A 25,720-nucleotide genomic window follows, 5' to 3' on the forward strand; every position below is an offset into this window, starting at 1 on the left:
GTAAGTTCTCAAAATAACGCTTTATAAACAATAAGCATAATATTTTATTTATGTATGAAAATTATATATGTATCAGTCATTATTATTTAATTTATTTTTACATTTCGCCACTTTAACAAAAGACTTTTGTTTTGTCTTGCGCATGCGCGTGTTTGAGAATCATCTTGGAGCAATGGATTTAGAATCGGCGACCTCTAACGGTAAAACCGACGAAAACCACCCAGAAGAGTGTAAAGGATGGTTATTCAAGAAAACCCACTACACCAGGCGCTGGAAGATGTCGTGGTTTCATCTCAAAGATGGAAAACTCATTTATGGTTTAAACGAGGAGGTAAGAGTGAATGATACAGTAATCCTCGCTGTCCATGTCAGGCTCTTAAAAAACTTATAACAGCGATCAGATTATGTATGAACATTAACTTCAGCACACCTGCTCTCTAACTCAGTCTACTACACAAACTGTTTTGCTCGTTTAATATTTAATAAGTATCGTTAAATGTCACTGGGTTGAGTTTCCACTGGCCGTGCTGCTGTTATTGTTGTTGTACTGGTACCATGGCAACGCCTTTTGAAGATGCTCTTATGAGGGTAAAAGTGAATCTAGGTACATATTATAACTCTTTTTAACAATAATACAAACATAACCAAACAAATTCCCCAAAATAAACAAAGACAAACTAAAAACAATGAAAATATATATGTATAAAATAGCACGATCGCAAGAAGGTCGCTGGTTTGAGCCTCGGTTGGGTCAGTTGGCGTTTCTATGTGGAGTTTGCATGTTCTCCCCGTGTTTGCGTGGGGTTCCTCAGGTGCAGTTTCCCCACAGTCTAAAGACATGTGGTACAGGTGAATTGGGTAGGCTAAATTCCGTAGTGAGTGTGTATGGATGTTACCCAGTGATGGTTTGCAGCTGGAAGGGCATCCGCTGTGTAAAACATATGCTGGATAAATTGGCGGTTCATTCCGCTGTGGCGACCCATGATTAATAAAGGAAGACGAAAAGAAAAAGAAATGAATGAATAAAACAGGGCTACCTCAAAACTGATACGTTGTTCATTTCTCAGACAGTAACTTACTATTACAAAATTCCTTTGTCAGATTGTAGATCTGGCTCATGTGTCCTAAATTCCTGTGGCGCTGTAAAGATGCATTCCCATTAGAAATAATGGGAATTATTTGTTATTATCTAGAAATTACATACAAATTATCAAAATACGGAATCCAGGCATTTTTTTAACGTGGTCTGTGGTCTGTTTTGCTTGTTTTTTGAATGTTAACATGTACATTCTCTGTGAATGGATGTTTAAAGATATTTACAGCCAAAAATGCTAGAACTGCCTCTTCTCTAGCACAAAAGACCATTACTTTGCAGTGTTGCATGACCACACATATTTGGGGGTATTTAATCAAGTAACGCTAGGTAACGTAACGTAATAATACTACTTTTGTAGATAACAAGTAAAGTAACGCATTAAAAAATTAAGTAATATCATTTGATTACTTTTAAAAATGTAACTCGAGTTTCTTTTTAGATGAATACGCTTTTAAAAATAGTTTGCTGAATTAAAATGAGTGTAATCACGTTGAATCACTCAATGCGAAAATGAGCTCTATTTCGGTGAACTAATGAGACAAAAATACAAAGCTTGCAAACACATTTTCAACTTTCATTAATCTACATATGCGGCATGTATGTCAGGAAGTTATCGGAAGGTAAGGGTTTTTTTTAAATAAAAGGTTAATAAATGTTTTACGTTTGTCCTTAAATTCAGAGCTCACGTTGAAAGAAAGAAAGAAAGAAAGAAAGAAAAATACCCTGCACATTCTGAAAGAGATTAAGCCTTTTACAAGAAAGATTTAGGCTGGTATGAAAAAGGAACCCAAAAGTAACGTAATGCATTACTTTCTATAAAAAGCAACTAAGTAACGCAACTATTTTTTTCGGGGAGTAACTCAATATTGTAATGAATTACTTTCAAAACTTTACACTGGTTTTAAAATACCTTCATCCGTTTTCTTATAGACAATTTTAATAATGGTGTTTCTCTGCATCCTTTCCCTGTAGTCTGCGGAAAAGGTGATTGATTTAGCTGGAGCGAGGATGGAGGTGCATGATGGTGACGGGAGCTACTGCTGGAGCATCACACCTAAAGACGGGAAACGCGTGTACCTCCTGCGGGCCGCCAACGCGGCGGAGCAGCGGCTTTGGATGACGGCCATTCTGGAGACTCAGCTGATGGATGGAGTGACCTGCACTAACGCCTGTGTCCTGCAATAACAGCAACTATCTTCTTTTAAATTCTTTGCATGTTTTTTTTGTTTTGTTACATGGGCCAAAAATACCTCTGTTGACGGTTGAGGACACTCAGTTTTTTATGTTGATACAAATCAAAATGTTTTGAATTGATTATAAGATGTTTTTGTTGCATTTGTATTACTTTTGTGTTTTCCAAATGAATACAAGCCATATGTTTTATTAAAGCACATTGCTAGTTTTTCAGTGTCTAATATTGGTTTCTGGATCCAATCATAATACTAAAAGTGAGTTTATTACAACGCTAAATAAATGGTAATCACATAAATTATGTTTTTACTAGTACTAAAATATGGTGAATAAATGTACTGACATTAAAAGTTAGTCAGCTCTCTAACTGCACTCATAAAATCTGGCCAATAGAGGGCGGCGTATGATAGCTCATTAATCACATTAAGGTACACACAAATACCACAACAAAATTTGATAAATCAGTTTTGAAGAGATAGTTCACTTAAAAAAATGAAAGTTCCATACTCACCGTTATTGTGTTTCAAACCAGAGTTTCTTCTGTTTAACACAAGAGGAGAAATTTTAACAAATTATAAGGTTCTGACTGCTTTCTGAACGATTTTGAGATATTGAACTTTAAAATGTTTGCATTTCATAGCAAACAGTATGTGTGTAACATTTTTTAAAATTAAAAAAGTCTTAAAATGTAAACAACTTTACGTAATGTAAGTTGTCATTTAATAAGAATATGCCAATAACTCAATTATGACAAAAATGTCAAATAAAACCTTATAATTAAGGTGACAATATGTTTGGAAACTTGTAATGGACGTCCATATAGCCTATTTGTGTTTCCTACAACTTTTTTCAAAATATCTTCATTTGTGTTCCCTTTAATGAATTTTATAAACAAACACAATAACATCAAATTAACGTTCTTCTTAAACTTTTAAATAGTATTTTGTTTCGTATAAAAATAAAATGTATAATGTGAACAAAACCAAGATAACATGCAAATCAAAAACAATAATATTTTAAATATAATTATATATTTTAAGCAATCTGTTGCAAGAATTGTATTTATATATAAATGAAATACAACGAATATCAACGAAATACTGTATTTTTATTATGTCCATATTATTATTAGCTATTTATTTAATCAGTTTTATAATTATGATATCGAATATTAATACACACACATATATATATATATATATATATATATATATATATATATATATATATATATATATATATATATATATATATATTGTTTAAGGTTTCATTCAAATAATTTACGAGCTTATAAATTATGTTAAACTTAAGATGTAAATTAACCATGTAAAATATGTACCCTGGTTTCTACAACAAAAACAAAATACAACAGAAAGTAAAACATTTGCATTTGTAGACTGAAGGATATTAGACCCTATAGTCCATTATATGTATTCACTGTTTCAAATCAAATAACCAATAAAGGGAGCAGAAAAGCACCTGCGCTGGGTCAAATATGTTGGGTTATTTATTAATTTTATGAAATGTAAACAAATATTTTAGCACAGTAGCCAGGTTATATTTGACCCAACGTTACAACAATCCAGTCTAACAGTGTATGCAGGATACATGCTGCATTTTCAGAAAATGACAGACTTTTCATTAACTTGACTTTAAATGTTCTGAATGTCATCGACACGCTGGCTCAGTGGTTTGCTCTGTCACCTCACAGTAGGAAGGTCGCTGCTTCGAGGGTGTTCCGGTTTCCCGCACAGACATGTGGTAAATTGGGTAAACAAAATTGGCCGTAGTTTAAGTGTGTATGGATGTTCCCAGTACTGGAGGGCATCTGCTGTGTAAAACATATGCTGGATAAGTTGACGGTTCATTCCGCCGTGGCGCCCCCTGATGAATAAAGGACTAAGCAGAAGGAAAATTAATGAATGTTCTGAAGTTTAGAGAGGGTTTGACCCTGACCATACAAACTACTCGACGATTTAGCGGCGATATAAATTTGACCCGTGAATGTAACATGATCCTCCCCGCGGTCTCTCTCTCTCTCTCTCTCTCTCTCTCTCTCTCTCTCTCTCTCTCTCTCTCTCTCTCTCTCTCTCTCTCTCTGTGTAACTTTACGTGTGTGGTGTGTTTAGTTTCGGTCTGTGGGTTGAGCTTCAACGCTGTTTCTCTGATCTGCTCATTAGTGTTTAAAAGTTGTTAGACATGAGAAATCGCGCTCCGGGGAACTTTATTTCACTTCACTTGCTTTGAGAATTTGCTAGAAACTTTTCTGGACATTTGAGGAGAAGAATGGAGCCGATAACAAAGTGGACAGCGGCTCAGGTTGTGGACTGGATCCGAGGTAAGCGATCGGTGACTCGTTTCTCACGCGAACTAAACACCGTGGATACAATATATAGACTTGTTTCCTTTATTAAAATTTATTTAGGCTACTTTGAGGTGTTGTAATTTACTGTACAATACAGCGACGGGTAGCCTCAAACGTACACTGTAAAAAATTGCTGTTAAAAAACGGTCAGATTCTACGGTAAAATAATGTTTTTTCACTAAAACAGTAATATTCTGTTAAAAACAGTGCTTTCTGGGTAACATTTTTGTTTTCGAGAAAGTAACCAACTGCAGAAAACTGTGAGCTAACAGAGTTCAGATTCGATGTTTTGAAGTCTGTGTTTAAAATCACACTTTGTGCCCTTGTTCACTATTTCATACACTAGTTAACTAATATAGTTCACCTGACAGTTTTAATGAACACTAATGAGTGAATTCAGACACTGATGAACACCTGCTGTTAATAATTACAATTACTGAAGTAAATAAACAAGAAATACAAACAGTGACTTGAGTTACAGCATTAAATAAAATAAAATAAAACAGCTTCCGTCTCAGCAGAGGATCATTAAACAACTCCACAAACAACAGCAGACACACTTATTACTGACTGATTTGACGTCCATACAATTCTCATTGAGATCCAACAGAAATTAAGGTGTTTTTTGTGTCACCGTAATGGAGTGAGGGGCTGATTTAGTTGGGCTCTTCACCCTTGAACTCATTTAAGAAGACTTTCCAACTGCTGTAATGCAGAGTTTGCAAAACGTTTGTACTATAGCAATACAGTTGGAAAGTCAATAAATAGAAAAATCTATTTGTCTGAAATTAGTTCTGATAAATGTTTTGGTATAAATCTGGATGAAGGGTGTCATGCAATAGATTTTATGCTAAGTTGCAGCTATTAATTTAATTAATGAGAAGTGGAAACAAAAAAGATATCTCCGTAATTACTTAACAGTTAAGAAATAACATACAAAAACAGTTCAGTTATGACAAATACACTATCAGACCTCATGACTCAGACCTTGTATATCAACAATGGTAACATCTCAAATGTTTCATGTTGCAATGCATGCTGGGAGTGGCACAATACAAATATCCCAGCATGCATTGCGGTATAAATAAATGTATAATGGTCTAACAGTTTTCTTTATTTGTGTTTGATTCTGCTGTTGTTTATGTTTAGACTTTCAGTTGCCTGTTTGTGAGTTAAACTGTTAATTTAGTTAAATTTTGTTAAATTTGTTGTCACCATTATTGAGGTTCATATGCTGATTATTGATGTCTCTTTGAGTGCGATTTACACCATAGAGCAAAGTGATGTTGTTCAAAATATTCTTAAAAACTTCCAGAAATCATTGCCATATATATATATATATATATATAAACATATAATGTAAAACAATAGATTAAACATTGAATAGGAGCAGTAAATTTTATTATAAAAAATGAGAACAGACTCTGCCATTTAATAGCAACATGATCATCACCAGATCTTATTTAGGTTTTTGACTGGCTTGCCTCATCAAAGGAGCTTTTTAAACAAAGTTTTTAACAATTGCAGCAGCCAAGATATATAAATGTTAAAAATGACAGGGCTAAGAGCCCAATTAAAGCAAACTCTGTTCTCCATGATGGTGACGTAAAACTTTAACTTTTTTTCTCAAGAAGAACTTTAGTAAATGTTATACAAAAATACATGTATTAAGTAATAAGTGTAGCTGGGGATGATGTTTGTAGAGTTTTTAATCATCCGCTGATCATTTAAATGATTTAATCATTTGTTGTTCTTCAGGTTATTTCATTAAAAAGCTGTGACTAAAGTTTTGTATGTTCTGTTCTTGTTTTTTCCCTTCAGTATTTCTTCATTTGTTCATTGTTAATCCTCAATTATCATTTAATTAGTCAGTTAATTAATGAATTTACTTCAGCTTTGCTCCATGTTTCTTGAACACTCAGTAGTGTGGACACTTCAATTAAAACTGAAGTATATGCTCTGGGGTTTAAAGGGTTAAAGGTGTGAGAGGTAAAAACACAGTGTAAAAATGTATTTTAACAGTAATATACTGTTAATTTACACAACGGAAGTAGACTGTAAAAAAACAGTATATTGCTGGCAACCACAGCTGCCAGTAGATTACTGTTAAATCAAGGAAAAAACAGTATTTTACTGTAAAACCTGTAGCTAATTTCTTCTGTCTGTCACCGTTGTGGAGGAGAGTAGAGCCAGTGTATGAGTTAAAGATGAACAATGAACTGCTGATGTTATTCTGCATGTTTCTCTATTTAAAGACAGCGGCTGTTTAGTTGCTGATGCAGTCAGAATCTCTCTGGTGATTCCAGATTTACATGTATGTGTGCTGTTGTGAAAAATAAGACATTAGAGTTAAACCGAACTTTTCTAATTAACTAAAATAAGTTATCATTATAAGTATGCTTCTAAGCATATATAGCACATTACTTCATAAACTCATTCAGCAGTTCACCAAGTTGAGGCAGTTGCTTTCAGTGAGCAAAATGAGTTCACTTGAGTATTGTGTAAATCAATGTAGTCCATGTATTTTTACAGCAACATACTGTAAAATAACAGTACATTGCTGGCAACTGCAGCTGCCAGTATTTTACTGTTTTTTAACGGGACAATTTTTAACAGTGTAGATGTAGCCACACGAGACCCCATTCAAGCATCGTCAGCCGTTTTGTTATGTTGTTTTGGCAACACTTTAAAGAAAGTGACTTGTCCTGAAAATGTTAGCACAACATGGTATGTTTTTCATTATATATCGATATGTTTTTATTTTACGGAGTTATATGTAAAAACAGTAGTAGTCTAACTTTTGTCAGAAACTGTTACCATGGTAAATGTTTGTAAAGGCAACATCTACATCCCTGACCAAACAGACACTCGGTGTTTATTTATTCCACATGATCGAAACCGGCAAACCGTCTCAACTTGAAATGTTTACATCTGCCAAAGCATTAGTTTCTAAAACAAACAAACACTTAAGATATCATACTGATGTCCTTTCATATTTATTGTGAGGACTCGCTGTTGTATTAGCCCATCACACATTTTTGACTTGTTTACTTTTCTGTAAAGCTGCATTATTAATAAATACTGTTATTAACATCATCGTTTGAGTCTTTAACACAAAATTATCATTACTCTATTACTTTAATTAGCAGTACAGGCATGAATGTTTAATACACTAGCTATTACTATTATTGTTTTAAAAGAGATACAATGCAGCATTGGAAAAGTTGACTCCCATTTTATTATTATTCCACTCTAACGTCAACAGTTAATTTACATAAGCAAATACTTTTCTGTAGGTTGGATTTTTGTGGTTGTTCATTTGAATTTGAATGTTGTTGTTGCTGTTTTTTCTTTTCTGTGTTTAGCAGAAAAAATAGCAGTATGTTTTTAAAATTGATCCTGGGAATTGATATTTATCTGTAATTGTATTCTCATTCAGACTGCTTTCCGTTTACATATTTTCATTGTTGATCATGTCATAAAGTAGCGGATATGAAATTCATAATTAGAAATAGTGACAGAAAGTAAATCATCAGATGTCATGCATCTGTTTGACTTAACACTTCCATCTCCAGATACATCTATACTTAATTATGGTAGTTTTGCCATTTTACATTACAATTTTTGTCACAATCACTACGATATGCAGTGAAATGCTTATACAAACATCTGTGACCTTAAAAAACACAAATAACATTAATAAGAATGTAAATTACGGGGTACAATACAAAGTAAAAACACAGAAAATTATAGTAATAGAAAGTTACAGCTGTAGAAAATAACACTAAATAAAAAATACTTAAATCTTTAGATATGAAAAATTTAGCTATCGAAATTTCCTGGTGTATAGATCAATTCAATGTGGCCATGTCACTGACCCATAAACATTTTCTGCTAGTTACCAAATTATTTCATAACCGTAAAAAAGACAATTGAATTATATCTTGATGTAAAAATGGCTGCCATGACATAATTTATTAATATGTAGACCTTTTTGGATTCTTGAAAGCTCTGGAAATTCAAAATATAATACAGAAAAGACATTAGGACCAATGCCATAGTTTACATCCATCAAAATGGTCCAGAAGAGGGGAAAATTAGATCCTACAAGTGGTTTGTCAAGCCCACTCGCCTACCTGCACACTCAGACCTGCACAATATGACCATGGCGTGTTTTTTATAATATTTAATATAACATTTATAAGATATTTAGTCACAAGAAAGGTGTTAAGGTGGCACAGTGGGTAGCACGATTGCCTCACAGCAAAAAGGTCGCTGGTTCGAGCCCCGGCTGGGTCAGTTGGCGTTTCTGTGTGGAGTTTGCCTGTTCTCCCCATGTTCTTGTGGGGTTCCTCTGGGTGCTCCAGTTTCCCCCACAGTCCAAAGACATGCGGTACAGGTGAAGTGAATAAACTAAATTGGTCGTATGTATGTGTGTGAATGCAAGAGTGTATGGGTGTTTCCCAGGGATGGGTTGCAGCTGGAAGGGCATCTGCTGTGTAAACATATGCTGGATAAGTTGGTGGTTGATTCCACTGTGGCGACCCCTGATTAATAAAGGGACTAAGCCGAAAAGAAAATGAATAAAGAGAAGAAAAAACAGTACAGAATAATTGACAATATGTGTCAATATCTATTCAACATTTAGCATATATAGTAGTAAACGTATAGACAAGACAACAACACTCACATTTTTACAAAGCCAGTGACAACAATATATAGGTTAGAAATAAAGGTGAACCTAAAATGCTAGATTTCCGAGAGTCTTAAGATAGGTCCCCATGTGGTTACATGTGCTTTTTGGAAGTTTCAAGATGTAGTTGTTCCACTTGAATGACATAAAGCAACTCATTTAGCCATCGCTGATAACAGGGAGCCTTTGAAGATTTCAAATGACCAAAGATGATCTTTTTAGCTGTAATCATGCCAACCATTAGGTCTTACTGTTGGGTTAAGGCACAGGTGTCAAAGTCAGTTCCTGGAGGGCTGCAGCTCTGCACAGTTTAGTTCCAACCCTAATCAAACAAACCTGATCAAACTAATGGAGTCCTTCAGGCTTGTTTGAAACATACAGGTAAGTGTTTTAAAGCAGGGTTGGAACTAAACTGTGCAGGGCTGTGGCCCTCCAGGAACTGACTTTGACATCCCTGGGCTAACGGAAAGATGTCCATTATATTAGAATATCCCAAAATAGCCAAATTGTAGTCAGGTTGGATATTGGTTCCATAAACTAGGGGTGTCAAAATTAATAGTTTCTTCGGTGTACCGCGATGCAGACGCGGACAATTCGGTATCGGTTCAGTAATAATTTTAACCGGTCATTATTTACTGACGTCATTTACCTCAAATGCGCTCTGTTGCAAGGGAGTTGAGCGCGGGTATTAACAACACTCCTGGCGCCAAATGAAAGTACTCAATTTTTCTCTCTCTCTCACTGTGGCCCATTTCACCTGCTGGCGTGACTTTTCCTCCCCTCTCTTTTCCTCTCGGCTGTATGCATTCCCGCGGCTGTACATGTGCATTATCGTAGGACCCAACCAGATTTCATGCGGCACGGGAATACATTTCTGAATAAAGCGCCGGAGCAGTCGGTAACTGGTGTAATTTTAACAGGAGTGGGCGGTCTCACAATATTGCTCCCAAGCGAGCGAGAAAGCAAGCATACGTGGTGTGTGTGTGCGTGTGCATGCGCGTGCGTGTGTCTGTGTTTGTTTGGTGCTATCTATGTTTGTGTATGTGTGTGAATGAGAGACAGTGTGGTGCTGTGTGTCCCCGTGTGTGTGTGTGTGTTTATACTGACAGCTTGTTATAGCCTCCCCCCAAAATACAACACTGTGTATGGAAAGCATCGTCAATGCACCTAGATGTCGAATTGAACCGAATCGATGGCATGATAAACGTAACCGAACCATGAGACTAGTATAGGTTCACACCTCTATCATAAACACTGGAAAACAATGTAAATATGTTGGCTCCAATAGCCTAGTGGTTAATTGCTTCAACATATAGCACCATGGTGCTCACGGCGACCCCAGTTCGATTCCCAGACTGAGGTCCTTTTCCCATCCTTCCCCTCTCTCTGCTCTCAATGCTTTCCTGTCTGTCCTCCGCTATCCTATCCCAATAAAAGGTGAAAGCCCCTAAAAAATCAATATATAAAAAAACAAATGTTGGAACCAAAACTCATGAAGAACAGGACAAAGTCAAAATAAATGTGCTAAAGTCTTTTCTGCCCCACCACATCTCTCACATTTAAGGCTGATTTATACTTCTGCTTCTAGCGCACATGTATGCATTGCCACAACCTTCGCGTGGTTGTATAGCCCTCAGCGTGGTTGGTAAGTGGGTTTGACAAACCACCTGTAAGATGCACTATTTCCTTTCTAATGCACCAGGCATATCATATATGCTGGGTTCACACCAAACGGTGAGTTAAGTATGTTTGTGAGTAAATTCCATACAATTCAATGCAAACGTGAGAACAGAGGCGGATTACCATCCCGAGGTGCGAACGATGTGGAATACGCAATACATTTGCAGCGAACTTGCGGAATTTTCTTGGTGGGAACCAAGCGGCAACCTCCCGCTCTCTCTCGGAAGCCAATACGGAAGTAACTAAAACTGCAATTCATCCGAAATTCCGCTAGTCCTGGCCGCTCCTGGCTCCAAAACAGAGCAAATTTCAATTGAGCCCACTGTTAGAATGGCCAACTTTACAGCAGAAAAAAGGTGTTTACAGCCTGGTACAAAAAAGATTTTGGTTAATACAGCTAATATTACCCTTCATGACAACTGTGAGGGGGGTGAATTTTTTTATAACTCATCCGTTTCCTTTATATTAAGTTATATTAAGTTTGCATAATTAAGGGCGTGGCCACTTGAGTGACAGCTAGGTCTCGTTGGTCGCCGTCACGTCACCTCAGCTGAATCCGGCAGATTAGCCACTGAACTCGGCATATTTATCGTATTTCTGTGTTGTTTTATGTGGCTTTACACAGTCAACTGCCTTTTGGACTTGTTTCCTACAATTATTAGATAGCATGGCATGCTGAGTGAACTTAATTGTGCTCACAAACCATTCACGTGGCCTCCGTTTCCCATGTGAGTAAAGTTATATACTTATATACCATCTCTATACATGTATTTGTTTTATTTAAGATCATTTATCGTTTATATTTATATTTAGAGCTGTAATGTACTCCAGAATCTGTCAGACTGATTAGCTGTAGGCTCTAGATCAGTCATCTGAAGCGTTGTCATACAGTGTTATGCTGGATTTCATTAATAGTCTTACATTAACTAACACAGACTATATGTGAAGGGTTTGGAAGTAATTTGCGTTTTCCTCCTGTTGAAAAACGTCATAAGAACAATGTTTAGTGGCTCTGTGTATTACAGCAGTGTTTTTAAAAGTCTAAACACTTTATTGATATAGTGTACAACCAAGCACAAGTGGTCAGAATACAATCGAGTCACAGGTAATAAAGTATTAAGCGTTTCTCCCAAAGTGAAGTGTGTCTGAACCAGGTCCAAGCTAAATGCTAGCAGGTGTCTGTAGCTCCGCTCACTCTCCGCCTCTTTGCCCTTGTTTGGTATCCCGCCGTGGGTGTGATGACGCGTGAACAAAATGGCGACGGTTGGCCGCGCCTACTTGTGGCTTCTTTTGCGCTCTTCAGAAACCTATGGGTGACGTCACGGATACTACGTCCATATATTTTACAGTCTATGGTGGGAACCCAGCCGTGTTAACCAATCAGAAAGGACAAAAGAAAGGATGTCATAAGGTGAAAACTTCAATTGTGGTGTCCACACGACCACACTGTACCTAGTAAGGGTGTCACGATTTAAATTTTAAATTGAAATCGATCGAAATTCATCGAAATTCTCGAATCTTAAAAATGGAATTGTCAATGCTGCCACACCCCCATGTCACGTAAGCTTGGCTTGCCAAGCGGAAAAAAAGGTTGTTGAAGTGCTTGTTGAACTGCAGATGTAGGAGACCAGTCGACAGAACTTAAACCCTCTCCTCTTTCAATTAAGTCGCCGGTGTGAAAGTGTTTTGGATTTCCAGTGAGTTATGTTGACAACGTTCGTGTTGTCAACAAGAAAAAAAAACACAGTTTGCAAGCATTAGGGTTGGGCCATTAGATGAATGCATGCATCACGATCTTCCGCCCCGCCCCCGTTGCAAATCCGCTCGCGAAAAATACACACTCAGGCCCTGTTTACACTAATAGGTCTTAGTTTTTAAATGTCATTTTATAAGGACAACGATCCACATCCACACTGGCTTTTTGCATTACTGAGCAGCCCTCCTCCCTCACTACCATTAAAAACGCACATCACGTGACCACACACACATTCACACACAGGCTCAGATAAAGACGCACACACACTGTTATGCACTCGAGACAGCGGGTCCAGGCAGTCAGCCGGTCAGCAGACTGCTTTAATCTTTCACACTTGTACTTGGTAATTTTAGCGAACACCTCAGATACTGTTGGCTGGTTCCTGTTGGTTGTGCACCTTTTTTACCGACGCCATTATAACAACACAGATCACTGCCTATTCATGAGTCCCGCGGAAAAAGTGATTGACAGGTGGTAATTATGTGTGTAACTTATTCATTTACTGTATGATTTGTTTATGATTTTGTTTAATTTTTCTTTTTTAAATCGAAAATCGAATCGTACCGTGACTTTAGAATCGAAAATGTAATCGAATCGAGGATTTGGAAGATCGTGACACCCTTAGTACCCAGAGTTTTCAAAAAATCTCCGGTTTCACTCACCTAATATTTCGTGTTCATGTCGACAAACAGCAAAACTGTGTAGAAACAAAAGTGCGGTTCTGAAAATACTCCGTGTTCATGTGGACAGGGCCTAAAACAACACCATAAAAACGTTCACATAGCAGAGACCTTGAGCAGAGCATCAAGTGCCACCGCAATGCCGAATACCCATAATTCCCTGCTAACCAGAAGTGACTGTGATGCGAAAGACTTCTGAGTTGGTTTGGGTCAAAGCCATTCACACACTTCAGCACATGCATCTAATTATAAACCCAGACACCTTAAAGACCCCAAACCTGCTGTTCAGACGCTAGCTAAAAGTTGGCCTTTTGTGCTAATGAAGGACTAGCGTTGCTCTCCCGACGCCAGTTTGAGAGGATAAAAGCTGTCTTAGACAATGCGGGAGTTAACAGATGTGCTTTATTCGAGTCTCTAAAGGCCACATTCACACTAGCTGCTCAGTTCACTTTTTAAATATGATATTTTTTTAAGGTATGATCAATCATCTTCATGCAAGGGAACCCTTTTATACCATCTGAACTAAAAAAGTAGTAATATAAATGTTTGTGTGAAATATGATTTGGAAAATATTTTCAACAAATTATTAATCAATTTGCAATGGAACATTCTATCGAGTGTCGCCTCTTGATCATTCTAAGCTCTTTGCTACAACTGGAAAAATGTATAAATGCTATAGTTAGCTAGCTGATCCTAAACCAGTTTCTTACGTGAATTAGCAAGCTTCCCATTTGTTTACATTTGAATCCTGAAAAAACCACCAGCATTAGCCGTTGCTGTATGTTTACCTGTTCATAGAAGTCAAGCATTCACACAGCAGCTCATATTCACAGGTCAGCAGGTCCCCGATTACCGCCCTGTCTTATCTCTTTTATTACCTTTAACAACTGTTTGCATTTGTAGCAATCTGGAGGAAATTAGCCGCTAATTAGCAAACTGTTTCACTGAACTTTAGACACAGCAATACCAATGTGAGACACCTATTCTGTTCGATATAGTCAGAATTATTAGCCATCATGAATTATTAGCCCTCCTGAATGTTTATCCCCAATTTCTGTTTAACGGAATTATGATTTTTTTCTACACATTTCTTAACACAATAGTTTTAATTTCTGATAACTGATTTATTTCATCTTTGCCATGATGACAGTAAATAATATTTGAATTGATATTTTTCAAGACACGTCTATACAGCTTAAAGTGACATTTAAAGGCTTAACTAAAAAAAACAAACAAAAAAAAAAAAACTAAAAAAAATCACTTTTTCAAACTTTTCAAGATCAAAAGTTGTTGAAGGAAAGATCAAGATCCCATAATGTAATTCAAAAACATAAATTACAAAACACGTAAAAAAATAAATAATTACAGACATTTTAAAGTGTTGATTATTCAGTTTCTCTACTTGAATGTTTTTAGCATCCCCAGAAAAAAACAACAACATAAATTCATTTAATTTGTATCTTTGCTAAGTTCTATTGGTCTTCACTGTAAAAATGCTGGGACAAGATGAAGGAATTAAGTAAGCTCATTAGTTTTTACTCATTTAAGTGGATTGAACATAAAACAATTACATGTTCAATTACAAAAAAAGAAAACCTCAAGAATTGTGCTGTTACAGGTGATTTTAAAAATTAGTTTGAACAAACCGAAAACATTATCTTTTTGAGTGTATGCTTGAATTATATATATTTTATTATATTTTATGAAAATGTGCTCCATAATCAATCTAAAGTCAATCTAAAATTCATTCATTCATTCATTCATTCATTTTCTTGTCGGCTTAGTCCCTTTATTAATCCGGGGTCACCACAGCGGAATGAGCCACCAACTTATCCAGCAAGTTTTTACGCAGAGGATGCCCTTCCGCCGCAACCAATTTCTGGGAAATCAATCTAAAATGAACTTTTGTAAATTATTATTTATATAAGAGAAAAACTAAATGTTACCCTGTATCACAAAACCATAAGTATTGAGTTTTGAAAATGTGGAAGTTGAGATTTTTAAGCTTTTTCATTTAGTTGCACTCAAAAAGTGATGTTTGTAGTTTATTTAAATTATTTATTTAAAATAAGCTGAATCAGCACAAATCATAAGTGTTTTGTAGGGAAAACTTAATTGTTTTATGTTCAATGCACTTTAAATTTTAATAACCATCAAGTTAACTTTAATAGTGTATATGCGGAAGTATGCTAAAGGACTTTTAATTTGACTGTGGGTTAAGCGCTTCCGGTGAACTGTATATCATTGCAAAATCGCCGCGTTTAAGCTTTGTTTTCTTTAAAAATAAGCGATCTCCACTGGCAGAGTGATATCCAATATAAAGTGGGTCTCAGATTGTACAAGAAGCACTGCATTAAATTACATTTCCCCCGCAATATTTTTTATATATTAACTTTTATTTCACCCCAGTATATTCCATGGAGCTTCTGCGCTAGCCTGCAGAACCTGACGGGTGCGTGCGAGTAAACAGCTTTTCGTCTCGTTTTACGCTTGAGCAACTAAATGAATGCCAAAGTCTATTTAACTGATTGTATTGTAATTACATTAAAACATCCATGCTGTAAAAGGCACCGTATAAAATCGAAAAGAAAAAGTCACATTAACCGTTCACCGGAAGTTTATCAATATGGGAAGAAACACCAGCTCCGCATATACCCTATCTTTCATGTTAGATAAGGTTGTATGAACGTTTCATTTTTGAATCCATTCAGCTGATCTCCACGTCTGGCAGGAACATTTTTAGCCTAGCTTAGCATAAATCATTGAATCCAATTAGACCATTAGCATTTTCCAAAAAAAATAAAAATAATAATAAAATAAAAAGCTGTCAATATTTTTTTTATTTATAGCTAAACTCTTCTGTAATTATTTGATATAATAAGACCAATGGAAAATGAAAAGTTTTAGATGATGGCTGGGAACTATACACTCATTTTGGCGTAATAATCAAGGATTGTGTGGGACCCAATCGATTGTATGGAGCCAAGCTGTTTTTTTTTTTTACAGTGTAGGACAAGAGACTTTGCTTTTTATAAGTTGTCCAAATTAAGTTCTTAACAATGCTAATGAAAAATTACAATATATTTGTATATAATGTATATTATATTTTGATATATTTCCAATGAGAAACACAAAATGTCTTTGTGGAAGATGATCTCTGCTCAATATTCAAAAGATTTTTTGCCATAAAATAAAAATACACTCAATATATTGTGGCTCAGGGTCATAGAAATGTATATATTTTTCTATTTCAATTGTAGTGCAGCCCTAATATTCCTAAAATAAATGAGAGCGAAGTAGAGAAATGCGTTCAGCTGAAAATATGCCTCACTGCCTGAAGCTGTTGAGGTGATAATCTGCTATCGGCAGGAATCGTGCGGTAACACGCCTGCATATTTCGCCACCAGACTGACACACTTCACTCAATGCAGGAGAAATGTTTTCCCTTTTAGTGATCAAATCTCTTCGTCAGGCCACATCAATTCTCTCTAACATCATTTCAGCATCTCGTCATGTTGTAGGAACTTTTGGGGCTTTTGGCCACATGAGCTATTGTCACACAAGAGCGAGTTGCGTGACTGTGGTTTGACTGTTTGTGTATCAGGCGGAGACGGCAGTTTCGTCTTTATTAGCAACATTGGCTGTGACTCATCCACACGCAGACGTAAACACACAGACCGCCCTCCACCACAGGTGACAGTTGTCCATAGACTAGATAAGGCAACTCAGTTCATTATTTTGTTTTACAATAACATACAGTTGAAGTCAGAATTATTAGCCCCCTGAATTATTATTCCCTGTGTACATTTTTCCCCCAATTTCTGTTTAACGGAGAGCAGATTTGTTCAACACATTTCTAAACATTATAGTTTTAATAACTCATTTTGAATAACTGATTCATTTAATCTTTGCCATGATGACAGTAAATAATATTTGACTAGATATTTTTTAGACCGCTTAAAGTGACATTTAAGGCTTAACTAGGTTAATTAGGTTGACTAGGCAGGTTAGGGTAATTAGGTAAGCTATTGTATAACGATAGTTTGTTCTGTAGATTATCGGAAAAAAATATAAGTTAAAGGGGCTAATAATTTTGACCTTAAAATATATTAAAATAAATTAATATCTGCTTTTATTCAAGCCGAAATAAAACAAATAAGACTTTCTCAAGAAGAAAAAATATTATCAGAAATACTGTGAAAATTTCCTTGCTCTGGTAAACATCATTTGGGAAATATTTAAAAAATAAATAAAAAGGAGGGCGAATGATTCAGTCTTTAACTGTCGCTTTTAATTCAGGCCGTCCTGTCGCCACTGCCTCGCATGGTTCAGGATTGGTAGAGCTACGCATCGATGAATTGGCTCTTCAGTGTTTGAACTCTCAGTAATGATTAAATCACACTGAACTGAGCTAAACTGAACTGAACTTAAACACTAAAACCTGAACCACACTGTTCCAGTTACTGAACCACACTGTTCCAGTTACTATGACCATTTATGTGAAGCTGCTTTGACACAATCTACATTGTAAAAGCGCTATACAAATAAAGCTGAATTGAATTGAATTGAATTGAATTGAATTGTATACAAGAAAAAGTGGAAATTACGATTTTGACAAAGTTGTTTGAGCTGAATCAGAGCTGGTCCGTACGGTCATGTACCGTAATTCACTGCAGCATCCCACATAGCAAAACATATCTGGCCCAGATTCTGGCCCATACAATCAGCTTTTGCTTGGCCCACATGCTGCAGTGAATTACAGTACATGACTGGACTTACATACAAGGGCCAAACATGGATCATATCTGGGCCAAGTCTTAGCCAAGTTAATAACCCATAACTAAGCCTGAACTGGGCCAGATATGTTGGTGTGTCACAACCCTGCTGAAAAATCCAGCTTAAACCAGCCTAGGCTGGTTGGCTGGATTTAGCTGGTCGACCAGGCTGGTTTTAGAGGGGTTTTGGCCATTTCCAGGCTGGTTTCCAGCCATTGCCAGCTTGGTCTTAGCTGGTCAGGCTAGAAAATGACCAGCTAAATCCAGCTAAAACCAGCTTGACAAGCCTGGTTTAAGCTGGACATAGCTGGTTTTGGCTGGGCTCCCTGCCTGGCTAGGCTGGTCAAGCTGGTTTTAGCTGGTCATCTTCAAGCCAGACCAGCTAAGATCAGACTGGAAATGGCTGGAAACCAGCCTGGAAATGGCCAAAACCCCTCTAAAACCAGCCTGGTCGACCAGCTAAAACCAGTCAACCAGCCTAGGCTGGTTTAGGCTGTTTTTTTCAGTAGGGAACTGCAATGAAATTGATAAACCCATGAATCGTTGCGCTTTAGGCGTGCTATGGGCATGCTTTTTCTCGATTGGTAGAATTTAAAATGTATTTTAAGTGTGGGTCAAGATAGGCCAAACTTACATAGCCCACATATCAATTATTAACATCTGGCCCAAGTACTGTGTGCCGCCTTGAAGACGGTGCAACCCATGCCAAACCGGGGCCATGTTTGGCCCACATGCTGTATGCCAGTGCCGGATAAATGCCTGCTGTGCCTGATTTATGCCAAGTCTATGCCTGAATTCTTTGCTACCTGGGATGTGGGCCAAGCAAAAGCTGAAAGTGTGGGCCAAAGCTGGGCCAGAGAAATGTTGCTATGTGGGTTCTAAATGCATTCTTCCACACTTCATTACTTGAATGTTTTTGGACTTGCAAGATGCATTTTTGTGTGACAAAGTGAGTGACATTTGATAACGTCAGTTCACACATTGCAGCAATAGCAGTATTATAGCACTTACCACAGCCCTAGCTCACCACACGACTAGCTCACTAAATCTAGGAGAAAAAAAATGCGACGCTGGACCGCAAAACCATCATAAGTGTCTCTTTTGTTGCTGTTGGGATTTATAAATCACTTAACAAATAATCTGCTTTGTTAGCATAGGAAAATATTTGGCTGACATACAACTATTTTACATTTTTGGAATCTAAGGGGTTTAAAATAATCTAAACATTGAGAAAATTGCCCTTAATGTCAGACAAGTGAGTTCTTAGCAATGCTAATGCTATCCATCAGCCTCTCTCTGCCTGTCTGTATGTCTGTCTATCCTTCTGTCTTCCTACTGTTTTGTCTGTCTGTCCCAGTTCATACCAAGTTCATAGCTTGATTCATTCCTGTGGCACATGCTGGGAGAAATGCCTTGGCTTGACTTGCAGCTGCTTTCAAAAAAAAACAGACTTGTTAGCATTAGCAAGCGGCTACACTCTTGCTCATAGCCTGGCTCTGGTCTTTACTTGTCTACAGATTAGCATCAGTTAACTTTTGTTGTTCTTTAAATTCTAATCTACCCTTATAGCATATTTTCAAGTCCAGAGAAATGAATATTGTACCATCGTTGATTAAGCATTCATTTGTCCCCAACCTGTTTGAGTTTCTGTTGAACACAAAACAAGATTTTCTAAAGAATGTTGAGGGAAAAAGCCACTGACTTCCATACTATTTTTTGTTTTGTCAACATTCTTCAGAATATCTTGTTTCTCCCTGCTAAGAAATCCAGCTTAAACCAGCCTAGGCTGGTTGGCTGGTTTTAGCTGGTCGACCAGGCTGGTTTTAGAGGGGTTTTGGCCACTTCCAGGCTGGTTTCCAGCCATTTCCAGCCTGGTCTTAGCTGGTCAAGCTGGGGGATGACCAGCTAAAACCAGCTTGACCAGCCTAGCCAAGCTGGGAGTCCAGCCAAAACCAGCTATATCCAGCTTAAACCAGGCTGGTCCAGCTGGTTTTAGCTAGATTTGGCTGGTAATTTTTCAGCCTGACCAGCTAAGACCCAGCTGGAAATAGCTGGAAACCAGCCTGGAAATGGCCAAAACCCCTCTAAAACCAGGCTGGTCAACCAGCTAAAACCAGCCAACCAGCCTAGGCTGCTTTAAGCTGGATTGTTCAGCAGGGTGCTGCGTTCAACAGAAACTCCTAAAAGCTTTTTAAAGTCTTATTTTGGTGTGAACTCTCCCTTTAAGACTTTAAGTATATGTAAAAGTCCTCTGTTTTCATTGGCTGAACCTTTCACATATTAAATAAATCCCTGTGTAAAGTCTCCATCTAAAGTTCACCAGCTTTATTCAGGTACCATTGGGTTCCAGTCAGCGCAGTGAGTTTATTCATCAGGATAATTGAGTCTCAATGAGCTCAGCCTCTCTGTCAGACTGGCCGCTGTTATATCACTGCTGGAATCGCACCAGAAAACACAAGCAGAGCTTCAGTAGCCCACTGTGTTGAGCTCTGGAGAGTCTGGATGAAGGATATTTCTCTTCTCCATCCGTCTCCGTCTCTCTCCCCACCCCCCACCGCTGCCTTTTGTCTTCTCTCATCTCCTGCCGGTGGAAAAGACTGATTGTGAGGGACACCAAATGCTTCTTTCATCCGCTCCTGCTTTATGAACACTTGTTTCTAGTGGGTGCAAATGGGGCGGGGCAAAACATTCCCTCTGTTGACCCCCCAGGCTGTGGAATGTGTGCCAAACTTCACTTATTCACAGCGCAGACAAACTATAAGCACGTGTCCGCACTATACTGAAGGCTAAACAATGCTTGCGCTAGTAAATGGCATCACCAGGCAAACAGAGCTGTCTGTATTGATAGTGAAGAGCTTTTGTGCTATTTATGGCTAAAAACAGGATAGCGTTGTGCTAATCTGGAAAAAAAGCTACACAAAAATAGGAACACAGGATTTCATAGAATAATGGGTCTCGTTTACTAAACAAGCGTATGCACAGTTATTGCGTGAAATGTCCGTATGGATGTTTTCGTAAATAAATCAAGATTCATCAACTTTTGTACTAAAATTAATTTGAAATGTTACAAACAGTCAAGAACAATTTGTAACACACGTACATATTTTTGTGTGAAATATGCGTATGGACGTTTTTGTGAATAACTCATAATTCATCAAAACTTTTGTACTAAAACTTATTCGAAATGTCCGAAAAAATTCAAGTACAATTTATATCACACGTACACATTTTTGCGTAAAATGTGCTTATGAAGGTTTTCGTGAATAAATCCAGATTCATCAAAACTTTCGTACTAAAATGTATTCGAAATGTTAGAAAAAGTCAAGAACAACTTATACAGCACATACATATTTTTACGTGAAATGTCCGTATGGACGTTTTTTGCGAATACATAAAGATTCATCAAAACTTTCATATTAAAATACATTTGAAATGTCTCCCCCCAAAAAAACTCCAGAATAATTTATACCACACGTACACATTTTTTTTTTTTTTTTTGCGTGAAATGTGCGTATGGACGTTTTTTTGGGAATACATAAAGATTCATCAAAACTTTCATATTAAAATACATTTGAAATGTCTCCCCCCAAAAAAACTCCAGAATAATTTATACCACACATACACATTTTTTTTTTTTTGCATGAAATGTCCATATAGAAATTTTCTCAAAATAAATCATAATTTATCAAAACTTTAGTACTAAAATTTATTTAAAATGTCAGAAAAACTCAAGAACATCTTATAGACCAATTACCATGTTTGTAAACATTCAGAACGCGCGCAGGGAGGTGGCAGAAAGCAACTGGGAGCGCTAGCATTTACATCGAGGGAATGACATCAGATACGGGGCAGAGTTTGTTGTTGTCTTAGAATAAGATATATTAATTAAATGATATATATATATACATATATATATATATATATATACATACATATATATATATATATATATACATTTACATAATGCTTTAAGCGTATTATAACAGCTCGTCACCCAGTGATAAGCACAGTGATTCGGCAAAATTAAGTTAAAGTGAGCGGCGTTCGTCTGACAGGTCCATTTGCGATAGCACCCTCCCAATGGATATTGGAAAAGATGGAATGACCAAGCATCCAGCCCCAAATATACAATCTCATTGAAGCTACAAGTGATTTTACAAGAACGGTTTAACGGTTTAAAGGTTTGGATGCCAACAATGTTGTTCTGTATGGTCATGTGCAAGAAATAATGCTCCATGATGACCAGATTCAACACTATAGAGAGCTAAACACAGAGATTCTGCCTAGCCAAAGACAAGGAAAGAAGAGGGATTTAACGTAACACAAGGCCTGGATAATTATTCATCAACACGCAAAACGACTGCATTCTGACAGTGAACTACACCTGTACGGCAGGGTATGTGAACCTACACATAGAGGTAAAGTAGGTTTTACATTCGCACATTCGGACTTTCTCCTTAATAATATAATTTCATAAAAGTATTATTTGCAAAACTCTAAATAGCGAAATCATATTTGCAGCAGCCAATGACTATCAATATACAACATTGATGACAGTCAAATAAACAGTGCTAATGTTGTTTTCAAGTCACACTTGCAGGTTACTTCAGACCGAATTTTCAGTGTCGTGGTAAACAATATAGGGAGTGTGTCACAAGTTGTCACTGAATGAATGTGTGAATATAAAACCAAGTTTACCTTAATAAACGTAACTTTTACATTTAATTCTTAGCATTCAGTGTCAGCAGTTTAATTAACCACATGTAACTGTTCTTGCTGAAATTATTTCTGCAATCAAAAACGAGTGATGTGTCTGATTCAGCATAGCGTGAACTGACCTGATATGACATGAGAACTGCAGAGTCCAGCATTTCTAATTAGCTCCTCACTTCATTCAACTCCCATTTAGCCAAAGACGTCTGCAGTCGGTATTAAAGCAGTGTGTGGTGTATGGTAAAAGTTACGTTTTCTATTTTTGGACTCGAATTCGGCATCCTACTGCACAACACGACATCTTTCCAATTGCAGCCTGTCTTTTTTTTGCAACCTGGTACCCGTGTGACGTCATGTGTGACGTAGGTTGGTAATTGGTCTATACCACGCGTACGAATGTTCACGTGAAATGTGCATACTGAATGGACGTTTTTGTGAATAAATCACAATTCATCAAAACTTTATACTGAAACTTGTTCGAAATGTCTGAAAATAAAAAAAACAACTTATACCACACGTACACATTTTAAAAATATCCGCTGCGGGGAAGTGTGTGGGATGAGTTGGCGGTTTATTCCGCTGTGGTAGCCCCGACTAATAAAGAGATTAAGCCGAAAAGACAATGAATGAATGATGAATGAATGAATGAAGGTTTAAGTAGGGGTTTGGTTTAAAGGTTTTTTGGCTATATTTTGTTGTATAGTCTGGTGTATCATGGTGTGTATATTTATATATATATATATATATATATATATATATTAGGGGTGTAACGATACACCCAGCTCACGATACGATGTGTATCACGATATAATGTTCACGATTCGATATGTATCACGATATTTGGAATAAAAATTGAAAATTAAACTGAAATGCAAATTTTACCAAGTAAACTATTTTTTATGTATTTCTTTGGTTTCAACTTGTTAAACTGAACCTTCTTTAAGAAAATAAATTAAACAGGCCTGTCTCTGGAAAATAAAACAATTGAAAAACTTCTTAAAAATATTATTGAAATGACAGACAAAATTAAAGAACAATTTAAGTAAAGGTGCAAAAAAAATAAGCTTTCTATTCAATTGAAATTAACAGTAAGAGCTTAAGGCTTTGCTTGGTCACTTGCGTTTTTTGTGTGCAAAAAAAAATCCACATTTCCAGGTATTTAATTCATATTTAATTAAATTCATTTAGAGATATCTCTAATTACAATTGCGACTAGTCAAAACTCATTTAGAGATATCTGCAAATATTTTTCAATGGAAGTCAATGGAGGAATATGACTAGTCACAATATATTTGCAGATATCTCCAATCTGATTTTGTACTAGTACAATTGTAATTGCAGATATCTCTAATTGTCATTCTGACTAGTTGAATTATAATTATGACTAGTCAAAATATAATTAGAGATATCTCTAAATATATTTATGGATAGTCAGAACAAAGGTTTTAATGCTAAAACGGCTTGCCATACGCACGCCTCTATCAAAGTCCGCCCTCTGTAGTAACAGCTCACGGTCAGATCACGTCATGTGTGATTTTGCGGCGGGAACATTATATGAAGACAGAATGATATTTTAGGGTGAATTGTACCTTATAAATACAGTATGTGACTCTTTCAACACCATTAGGAGGTATCCCTGTCGCTGTGCAAAGTATGTAAATCACTGTGAAGACTTTAAAACTTAGGATGTTTGACCCAGTATGCGTGTCAAAAAGCGGACGAGTCCAAAGCAATGACTGTACAACCGAAATGTTGCCAGACGTCTGATTTTGAGAGGATGGGCCATCATCTATTTCAGCTCCACTCATCTAGGTCTGCTAACATTACTGCTGCTGCAATCTGAACTCACGTGCGACAGCAGGTGGAACGTAGCTCACGTGCAAACAGCTCAACTAATAAGAGAAAACGGACGTCATATCGTAATCAAATCGTCATAACGCCACGATGCATATTGTGACATTTTTGCATCGCAATAAATCGTACAACGATAAATTGTTACACCCCTAATATATATATATATATATATATATATATATATATATATATATATATATATATATATATATATATATATATATATGTATATATATATTTTTTTTTCCTTATTTATTTATTTTTCTTTATTATAATTTGTGATGTAATATTATAGTTTATTTATGTATTTATATATATTTTTTGTAATTTGATTTATAATATCAAAGCTATAGACTATATGTGAATGTGTATACGTATTCATGTGTATGTATATGTATATATGAACGATTGTGTATGTATACATATGCATGTATGTATATGTTGGCATATATGCGAGAGGAGATCATGTGATCCGGAAGTGTATAAAAAGAAGCACCTGATTGTGATAAACATTGTGTGATGAAGAGCCGGCGGCTCGAAACGTTACACACTCTGTGTCAACCTTTTTAATTTAATAAATTTGTATTTTTGGAGCCTTGGTGTTGCCGCCTTTGATTTACATTTAAAAATATCTAGCACCAATATCTAAAACACCATTTTAAGGTCAAAATTATTAGCCCCTTTAAGCTATTTTTTTCAATACTTTTCAAACCATCGTTATACAATAACTTGCCTAATTACTCTAACCTGCCTAGTTAACCTAGTTAAGCCTTTACATGTCACTTTAAGCTGTATAGAAGTGTCTTGAAAAATATCTAGTCAAATATTATTTACTGTCATCACGGCGAAGATAAAATAAATCAGTTATTAGAGATGAGTTATTAAAACTATTATGATTAGAAATGTGTTGAAATCTG

The 25,720-nt window shown here is 36.5% G+C and overlaps 2 protein-coding genes across 2 annotated transcripts in view; both read left to right on the plus strand.

The window, feature by feature from the left end:
• Nucleotides 1-142: 142 nt before the first annotated feature.
• On the plus strand, nt 143-2,506 carry si:ch73-111k22.3. Its single transcript, NM_001386283.2, is given in 2 exon segments — nt 143-331; nt 2,069-2,506. Coding segments are annotated over 2 exon segments (372 nt in total). The 5' UTR covers nt 143-172; the 3' UTR covers nt 2,282-2,506.
• Nucleotides 2,507-4,425: 1,919 nt separating this feature from the next.
• The window catches only part of cnksr3 (cnksr family member 3), a 77,405-nt gene continuing 56,110 nt past the window's right edge, over nt 4,426-25,720 (plus strand). Inside the window, 1 exon segment of the mRNA NM_001113647.1 lies at nt 4,426-4,625. Coding sequence (NP_001107119.1) covers nt 4,574-4,625 — 52 coding nt within the window. The 5' untranslated portion in view covers nt 4,426-4,573.

Source organism: Danio rerio, chromosome 20 (genome assembly GCF_052040795.2).
Source record: "Danio rerio strain M-AB ecotype USA chromosome 20, GRCz13ab, whole genome shotgun sequence".
In the NCBI taxonomy this organism is placed as follows: Eukaryota; Metazoa; Chordata; class Actinopteri; order Cypriniformes; family Danionidae; genus Danio; species Danio rerio.